This window comes from Loxodonta africana, chromosome 3 (genome assembly GCF_030014295.1).
Source record: "Loxodonta africana isolate mLoxAfr1 chromosome 3, mLoxAfr1.hap2, whole genome shotgun sequence".
Classification (NCBI taxonomy): Eukaryota; Metazoa; Chordata; class Mammalia; order Proboscidea; family Elephantidae; genus Loxodonta; species Loxodonta africana.
Window position 1 is genome coordinate 183,749,531 of NC_087344.1, and position 9,732 is coordinate 183,759,262.

Sequence of the window (9,732 nt, forward strand, 5' to 3'; positions counted from 1 at the left end):
ATCCATTTTGGTCTTTTCTTTCTTTCCTGTCTTTTTAATGACCTTTTGCTTTGTTCATGTATGATATCCTTGATGTAATTCCACAACTGGTCTGGTCTTCCACTATTAGTGTTCAGTGTGTCAAATCTATTCTTGAGGCGGTCTCTAATTTCAGGTGGAATATAATTAAGGTCATAATTTGGCTCTCATGGACTTGTTCTAATTTCTTCAGTTTCAACTTGAACTTTCTTCAGTTTCAACTTGAAATTGCATATGAGCAATTGATGGTCTGTTCTACAGTCAGCCCCTGGTCTAGTTGTAAAATAAGCACTTATAAAGAAGACTGCCTAGCAGCACTAACTTTTCAAATTTCAGTAAATATTATACACCCCATTACTTTCCAAATCTGGGGTCAGAACACTCAAAAAATTAATTTTAAAGGTGAACAAAAAATGACAGGACCCTGAGTTTGTGTCTGCTGATGGAGTAAGAAGAGCAGGTGGTACCCATGAAGATGAGGCAGACACAGGCCTTCTGGGGCCTTGGTATTTCCCATTCTTCTGGAGTATCCATGTTTTAAGAAATACTGTGATTTCATGTAGGATGCCCCACTAATTCCAAAAAGCTTTTTGCCTACAATGTCACTTAGAAAGGTAAAGTGAACTAGAAAAGAAAGAGAGTAACAGGGTATTAAGTTTAAAAATCTTATTTCCTAGAGTAGTCACGTCTAAGCTTCTTTCTTGCTGGAGAAAATGTAGTAATGATGATGATCTGCTGCTTCTAATGAACTACCATTTATTGCATGCTCTTTCTGGGTCAAGGCAGCTGGGTGGCACAAATGGTTTGACTTCAGCTACTATACTAAGAAGTAAGGATGGTGAGACTTCATCTCACTTACTTTGGACATGTTACCAGGAGGGACCAGATCCTGGAAAAGGACATCACGCTTGGCAAAGTAGAGGGTCGGAAAAACTGGAAGACCCTCAATGAGATGGATTGACAGAGTGGCTGTGATAATGGGATCAAATATTGCAATGATTGTGATAATGGCGCAGGACCAGGCAGTGTTTCATTCTGTTTGTACATAGGGTCACTATGAGTCACAACCAACTCAGTGGCACCTAACAACAACAGCAATTCACCTAAACATTGTCAATTTGAACCTACCCAGTGCTACCATGGAATAAAGTTCTGGTAATATGCTTCCATAAAGATTATAGCCAAGATAACCCTATGGGGCAATTCTACTCTGTAGCACATGCCCTTGACATGAGTTGGAATCATCTCAACGGCAACAAGCTTTGTTTTTTTTTGTTTGTTTGTTTAATTCTGGGTCAGATTTTCTGCCAACAAAGTTACAGGCATTATTCAATTTTATGCCTAAGACAGATTTGTGATCTAAATATTATTTTTCCCACTTTGCACTAGAGAAAACTAAATCCTGAGGGGTTAAATAATTTGTCCCCCTAATCAAAGAGTAATTAAAGAAAATAATATGGGTTCAAAATAATACAGAAATAATCTTTGGTGTGAAATAAAATTCAGGTAGCAGTGACTGTGAGAGTCTGGATATTGGGATCAAAGAAGAATAAAAATAAACCAAAATTATGATATAATGTTGCTGACAAAAGCAGGTTTGAAAAAGAAATAAGATATTTATCCCAACTTAAAACATGTACCTTATTCAGGAAGGGAAAGGAAAATTACAATTGCCCAAGTGGTGGAAATCTTTGCCCACGTTACAGACACAGAAAACGTCAAGAGAATCATCTGACGAGACCAGTGGAATGTGCCCTTGTTCTTCCTTTGAAGCGCTGGGATCCTGGCACAGCTGAGAACTCCCCTTTCTCAGTTACCTCCTAGAGAGCAGCAATATAACAGTGTAGGGGGAAAAAAAAAAAAAAAAAACCTTCACTTGCTAGGAATCATCACAGGCAGATCATGGACTAATGGATAGAAAAGTTGTGCCCATGGTTAGCTTTGACGAAATGAAGGTTGAGTTGTGGAAGAAGTCTGAGCCAATTGTCCTCATCCTTTCATGTTCCTGATGAATCCTGAAGCTGTTACTTGCTCTTAGGAGGACACTTCTGCTGGCAGGGTTGGTATATCTGCGTAGGAGGGCATTTCTGCTGACATGGCTGAGGTGGGCACTTTGGGGGTGGACACGGCTCTGGGCACTTTGGAGGTGGACATGGCTCAGGGCACTTAGGTGGGCACACCACAGGAGGTGGTTGGCAGGGCTGCTTGCACTGCTGCTGTTGGTAAGACATCTTTCTGGAGCCTCTGGAAATCTGAAAGAAATTAGATGACAGTGTTCACAAGAAGGAACTTCTACAGACAGAGAAGCCAGAGCTTATTTGATTCCATTGGATATCACCTCTCCAGTCTCTGAGATATACTATCATCTCTTAACTCCCTTTGTATAACTTTCTGGCTTCTACTCTCTAGCCATCTGCTTCACTAGCTCTGGAAAATTCTCTAAAGCAGCAAGTAATGACATGTACATGAAAATAACATCTTCAAGAAAGGGAGTCACAAGTTCTGAAAACCTGAGCACCGTTGTAAGTAATCCCTGTCATTATTTCTTACAAAGCACCAATACTTGGATAGATAGCAAGCAGCCATTTTGGGAGAATTCTATGACTTTTGAAATCACAGCAGAATGGACTTCATAAAGAAATGGAAAGGAAAATAAATTCCCTTTTTTCTTCTTCAAACCAAAGTTTTCCTATTAACTTCTTTTTCAATGTAGACATCAAACTATCTACCAGAACAAAGTTAAAGCAATACATCATTGTATCATTATGCCCCAATTCATGGTTATCATCAATTAAGGGCATCTAACTAATGATCTTACCTTTGGACACACCAAATTTTCTGTCTTCGGATTGAATTCAGATATTTGAGAGCAACAAATAAACAGAAGAAATCAAGGAATCAGACTCACCAGGTTCTCCAAAGTAGACCAGGAATCAAGTATCAGGAGGATGCTAACCTCCCAGCAGAGGACCTCTTTATAAAAGGGATTGCTGCCCCACCCAGAGGGAAGTAGAGCTACCTAAAACTGGGCTGGTTCAAGAATTTCCTAACCAAATAAAACTCCAACCCTAACTGGCTGGACAGGGACCCTGATAACAGGAAGCATCCTGCTTCCGGATCTCCTCACTGGGATAAATGTCCATGACTCAGAGGCCCTGTCTTAGGGACAGTATCAGTGACTTACAGCAGTGGGAGAATTTAGGGAGTTCTTTAACTGGTGTCCAAAGGCTCTTTTTCTTGGCTGAAGACAAAGACCCTTTCCTAGCCTTCACTTTCCCAGCATCATCAAACTGCCTTCCCTGTTCTACTTTAGCTGGTTGCCAATTTTTTATACATCCTGGAGCGAAAAAAGCCTGACTACCTGGGAGCCTGAATACCTTGTGACACCTTTCTCATTACTCCAGTATCAGTTGCCATCAAGTCAATTCCAACTCAGGCCAACCCCATTGTTTCAGAGTAGAACTGTGCCCTATAGGGTTTTCAATGGCTGTGATCTTTCAGAAGTAGATAGCCAGGCCCGTCTTCCAAAATACTTTTGAGTGGACTTGAACTGCCAACTTTTCATTTAGTAGCTGAGCACTTCATCGTTTGTGCCACCAAGGGACACCTCTCATTACTCCAAACTCTCATTATAATGCATTTCCTCTTGATTCTATGGCTTGCTAATCTAAATTTCCTTTCCTCCCTCAAAAATGCACTGCTGTAAGGCCCCAAATCATCTCACTATCCCTCCCACTGTTATGCTTCTAAACATTCAGCAAAATGATGATCATTAGGGTCCTATTTTCACCTGCATTGGGTCTTCAAATAGAAGACATAAGGCTGGTTCCTAAGGTCTTGGAAACCCTGGAGTGTAGAGGTTAAAAGCTACAGCTACTAACCAAAAGTTTGGTGGATTGAATCTCCCAGGCACTCCTTTAAAATGCTATGGGGCAGCTCTACTCTTTCCTATCGGGTTGCTATGAGTCAGAAGTGACTCGACAGCAATTTTTTTTTTTTTCTTTTTAAAGGCCTTTGTAAAACTTGTACCACCTTGGGCCACATGGGCTCCATTAGCACCGCACCATCACTTCTTACAATTGAGATACTCAAGCAGCTCAGTTCCTGGAATTACAACACAAAGTAACTTTCTGACCCTAACTCCCTCCTCACACACTATACTAATTGCTCCTACATAACTTTATCCAACAAGAACAGAGAAGGTTGTACATATTTTCTGTCATCTACACTTGAGAATCAATGGAAAATCCAACATAATGATCAATGCCATTCAAACAATTAATTTTATATGTATTTTATATTAATTAGTTAATTAAACAGTTTGATTCAGAAGCTGTTGGTAGGTTCCAGATGAAGTTTAAATCCATTTGTCAAAAATTTAGTCATTAAAATTAATTACCATTCATTTATACCTCCTTAAACATTAATAATTGTCATTATAAATTTTACTTAATTTTAGTATTTGTCCATACAGAGCACAGTGGAATACATGTCAAGTAAACCAGTTTACCCTTCTACTTTCCTCATACAATTTGGCAGTGTTCTAGAAAGTAAGAGAGATCTAAATGGTACCTGAAGTCTGGTCCCAATTCTATATTTGACAAGCTGTGTGACCATGAGCAGTTCACCTCGCCTCTCTGGGTTTGGATCTTTGTCTACGAACAGAGGAGAATAATACTTACCTCTTGGATTGGAGGTGGGAGATGGTTGCACTGGGCCTTCTATTAGCTCTGTTCAAGCTTGAATTTCTCCTCTTTCTTTCTCCTCTTCCTTTCTTCCCATAGAACCCCAGATTAGACCCATATTCTCCATCTCTTTGAAGCTGCCTTTTCTACAGAAACACCTTTCCTAGAGGTACTTCTCTTCTGGGAAAAACTGCTGGGTGGGATCCAGACTCCTCAGTACTTATCCTCCTTGCTGTTCTCAAGAATATGTATTTGAACCCTTCTATTTTATTCTATAAACAAAAACTCTCTTAATCAATGCTTGAAGGAAACAGAAGTGAACAAAAATTACAAGCATCCATTCAAAAACTAATTACTGAACCACACCTGTGTGAGTTCTTCTGATGTTCCCTACAATAGAGAACAAGACGCTGTCCTATGCTGTTCACAGTTAATGGGGAACAGAGACAGATATACAGTTCTCGTGGCTTCGCAGCATTGGCAGCTGATCTCCAGGAAGCTGTTCCCTCTGCTTTTATCCTTTCATCTGGTCCAGCTGGAACCTTCCTCCATCCTGGCCCTTCCTTCTGTATCCAGGGCAGAACATGAGATACCAGCTAATGCTTTTCCAGGTGTAGACACTCCGTTTCCACAAATGAAAGGCGACATCACAAAGATCTATTAAAGTACTTAATGAAAAGCCTTTAGGAAATGTTTTGTCTATCTATAAAGAAAATGTGCTAAAAGCACACACCTCTTTCTAACCGAGTCTCCCAAGTAAGGTAGGAGGACCACTTGTCTCACAGGAGATGGTCTAGGTGCTGAACAGAATAATGTAAATATCAAAAAAAAAAAGTGTATACTCCCCCAAAAAACCAAACCCGTTGCCGTCGAGTCGATTCCTACTCATAGTGACCCTATGGGACAGAGTAGAACTGCCCATAAGGTTTCCGAGGAGTGCCTGGTGGATTCGAACCACTGACATTCTGGTTAGCAGCAGTAGCATTTAACCACCATGCCACCAGGGTTTCCGTTAAGTGTGTACTTATGTTAATTCTGTGCTACAAAATTTTATACTTTGAATATTTCATCTTGCCTACCACTAATCAAATTTTTTTTTAATTTAAGTTTGTACAAAGTGAATTTAAATAAAAATGTTGACTAATTTCTATTTCACATGTTGTATGTAGTTACCGTAAATATAGGAGCTATCTATGGGAAAAACTAAAGTTTGGGAAACATTGCCCCAATATGTCCTCCAACCCTGGAAAAATGGTTTCATGTTTGCCTTTTCAGAGCCTTACCTCATAAATTCTTGTGCAATTCCTCCCTTCAGTCCTAAACCGGAGCTATCCTCAGCTACGGAAACCTTACTTTTTGTGCCATGGCTGGTGAATAAAGTTACAATGTTGAATTTATGTTACTGTAGAATATGGGGACACTTTGTTGATGGATGTCAGGATGTCCTTATCTCACTGTCCCAGTACTTCTCCACACTGCAGGTAACCAAAAAAAAAAAAAAACCAAACCCACTGCCATGTTGTCTATTCCAATTCATAGTGACCCGCTCAGATAGAGTAGAATTGCCCCATAGGGTTTCCAAGGCTGTAAATCTTTATGGAAGCAGACTGCCACATCTTTCCCCCAAGGAGCGACTGGTGGGTTTGAACCACCAACCTTCTGGTTAGTAGCTGGGCACTAAGGTATATACTGGTATAAGCTTGAAATTCCTTTTTCAGGAAATAATTTTTTTCAAGAACAAAATGCCAGGTTCAAATTGCACAAAACCAATAAAAATATAAGATACCATCTTATATTATAGCCTCACACCATCACATGAGAGTACATTTGGGGAGAGGATCAGAGCACTAAAGTCTGTACCCTGGTGGAGGGGGAAGAAGTGAATTTGGGCTGATTTTATATGTTGGCTCTCCAACACTCTCTTTCCAAATAGGCTTTAGGTCTTTAAAACACGTTCGTTTTTTGTTTGCATGTTTATTGTCTGTCTTCTTAAACCCTCTAGACCCCTCAACCTTCCACATTATCCTCCCAGACTCAATATATAGATTTTATCTGTCTAATTTGGCACATGTTGGTAACTGAAGACATACATTGTCAATGGATTTAGTAATTAGTCTTTTCATTTATTTTTAACTCTTCCTGCAATCATTGTGACTGACAGAATGTTATGCATTAAACACTTAAAGTGATTTTGGTAGAGCTTCCTTACCTGGGCCCAATGATCAGGAAGCTTTACAAGAATGTGGTTTTATAACTGGAGAAGGAAAAAGAGGAGGAGGAGGAAGAAGAAAAGGAAGAGGAGATGCTCAGAATCTCTGAAGTAGTCACCAGCTATGCTCTACAGAGTATGAAAGCCCTGAATCAACCCAGCATCAAGTCCCTGAGTTAAGCAGGACTGTCCCTGAGTTCCCAGGACTGTCATTCCTCCTATCAGGAAGGAAGAGCTTTTGGCCAAAATCACCATTGACCATGACCTAACCATGACTATCAGGGCTAGAGTCATCACTTTGGTACCTGAGGCCAGGTATCTGTAAACAGGGTCATCACCAAATTGTTCATATAGACTATTACACATGCTAGGTACTTTGGAAGACAAAGAAGGGGACTTTACTCAACAGGTCACTTACTATTCCCCATAGCCTCACATCACATCCAAAACATAAGCCCTTAGAGAAATGTCTGCTTTCTACCTCACAAATTGAGAACCAGCTGCCCAAATGGGATTGCAGTATCAGATAGACCAGTTTTGGTTGCCCATGGGAGACTCCTCTGTCTGAGTACACCCCTCCCAATGAGGTTATTGGCAGTGCAGACACTAAAGTCACTGCAGGCCTGGTGCCCCCAATATCTCAAGGAAGAGTCACTATAGGGTGGGGAGGTAAGATGGAATTTTCTGAGTTCCTCACAAATCAGCTACATGAGCAGCTGTCACAACACAAAGAGCAGTGCCTGGTGATCAATGTTTCCCAAAGTTTGAACGTCTAAGACTTGAAACATGAGACAGCACAATGTAACACTTCACACACACACACACAAACACACACATACATATATCCTATCTGTGATCTCTTTATCTATGTATCTATCTATCTACCTACCTACCTATCATCTATCTATCTATCTATTGGCTATCTATCTATTGGCTATCTATCTATCTATCTATCTATCTATCTATCTATCTATCTATCTATCATCTATCTATCTATCTATCTATCTATCTATCTATCTATCTATCTATCTATCATCTATCTATCTATCTATCTATCTCTATCTATCTATCATCTATCTATCTATCTATCTGTCTATCATCTATCTATCTATCATCTATCTATCTATCTATCTATCTATCTATCATCTATCTATCTGTCAGTCTATCTATCTATCTTTAATCTACCTATCTATCATCTATCTACCTGTCTGTCTGTCTATCTATCATCTATCTCTATCTTTCTATTAATCCACATATCTATCGATCTATCTATCTAACCATTTATATATCTGTCTATAGACCTACATATCTATCTACATTTCTAAAGAGCTTGATTTTATGATCTTTAAGAGTCAGTTAGCCCTTGGTTCAACTCTACTACTTCCACTCTCTAATTTTCTAAGAATTTTGCTGTTAATCGTTATTCATGAAATTGAGATAAGAACACAAATTTTTAAAAATTGCTCAGTTTTACCACGTGATCTCCAGCATTGTCTCTATCACCAAAGCCGTATTTTCCAAATACTGATCCTTATTCTTTGTTTCCAACTTTTGCATTCCAATCACCAGTAATTATCAATGCATTCTGATTGCATGTTTGATCAGCGTCAGACTGCAGGAACTGATAAAAATCTTCAAGTTCTTCATCTTAGGCCTTAGTGGTTGGTGCACAAACCTGAATAATAGTTGTATTAACTGATCTTCCTTGCAGGTGTATGGATATTATCCTATCACTGACAACGTCATACTTCAGGATAGATCTTGAAATGTTCTTTTTGATGTTGAGTGCAACATCATTCCTCTTCAAGCTGTCATTCCCGGTATAGTAGACTACATGATTATCCAACTCAAAATGGCCAATACCAGTCCATTTCAGCTCACTAATGCCTAGGATATTGATGCTTATGCATTCCATTTCATTTCTGACCTTTTCCAATTTTCCTAGGTTCATACTTCGTACATTCCAAGTTCCAGTTATTAATGGATGTTTGCACCTGTTTCTTCTCATTTTCAGTCGTGCTATATCAGCAAATGAAGGTCCCAAAGCTTTGCTCCAGCGACATCATTAAGGCTGACTCTACTTTGAGAAGGCAGCTCTTCCACAGTCATCTTTTGAGTGCCTTCCAACCTGGGGGGCTTACCTTCCAGCACTATATCAGAGAATGTTCTGCTGCTATACATAAGGTTTTCACTGGCTAATTCTTTTCAGAAGTAGAATGCTGTGCCTTCTTCACAGTCTGTCTTAGTCTGGAAGCTCAGCTGAAACTTGTCCTCCATGGGTGACCCTGCAGGTATCTGAATACTGGTGGCAGAGTTCCCAGCATCACAGCAACAGGCAAGCCCCCACAGTATGACAAACTGACATAGAATCATAGGAAATATATATAAATATGTGGGTAAATCTAAATAATGATGACTTGTGGGTTTTTATATGCATGTAGAACTGAAATATCTGACAATAAGAATGCAAAAGGCAAGAAGGGGTAAATGAAATGAAAGTGTACCAGTGACCTTGCATTGTCTCGGAATTTTTTTTTTTTTTTAACTGTTAGTTTATTTTAGACACTAATAAGTCCAGGATACATGCTGCAATCACTGAAAAAAAAGTATATAAAACCTTAATAATCTAATAAAGAAGAAAATAAAGTAAATGTACTTTATTAAACCAAAAGAAGGAAAAGTTAGAGAAAAAAGTATAAATATAGAATCAAAAAAACTCGCCATCAATTTCAACTCATAGCGACCCTATAGAACAGGGTAGAACTGCCCCCCTAGGGTTTCCAAGGAGTGCCTGGTGGATTTGACCTGCCAACCTTCGCT

At 39.4% G+C, this 9,732-nt stretch overlaps 1 protein-coding gene across 1 annotated transcript; it reads right to left on the bottom strand.

Annotated features, from left to right (window-relative positions):
* Positions 1-1,940: 1,940 nt before the first annotated feature.
* LOC100666555 (small proline-rich protein 2G-like) lies at positions 1,941-2,525 on the bottom strand. The gene has a single exon (XM_023553979.2). It carries the CDS (start codon positions 2,247-2,249, stop codon positions 2,043-2,045), a length of 207 nt encoding a protein of 68 aa, XP_023409747.1. The 5' UTR covers positions 2,250-2,525; the 3' UTR covers positions 1,941-2,042.
* Between the last annotated feature and the right edge of the window lie 7,207 nt (positions 2,526-9,732).

What these genes read in the sequence shown, in the direction of transcription:
- LOC100666555 (XM_023553979.2), bottom strand. Translation starts at nt 2,249, where the DNA reads ATGTCTTACCAACAGCAGCAGTGCAAGCAGCCCTGCCAACCACCTCCT.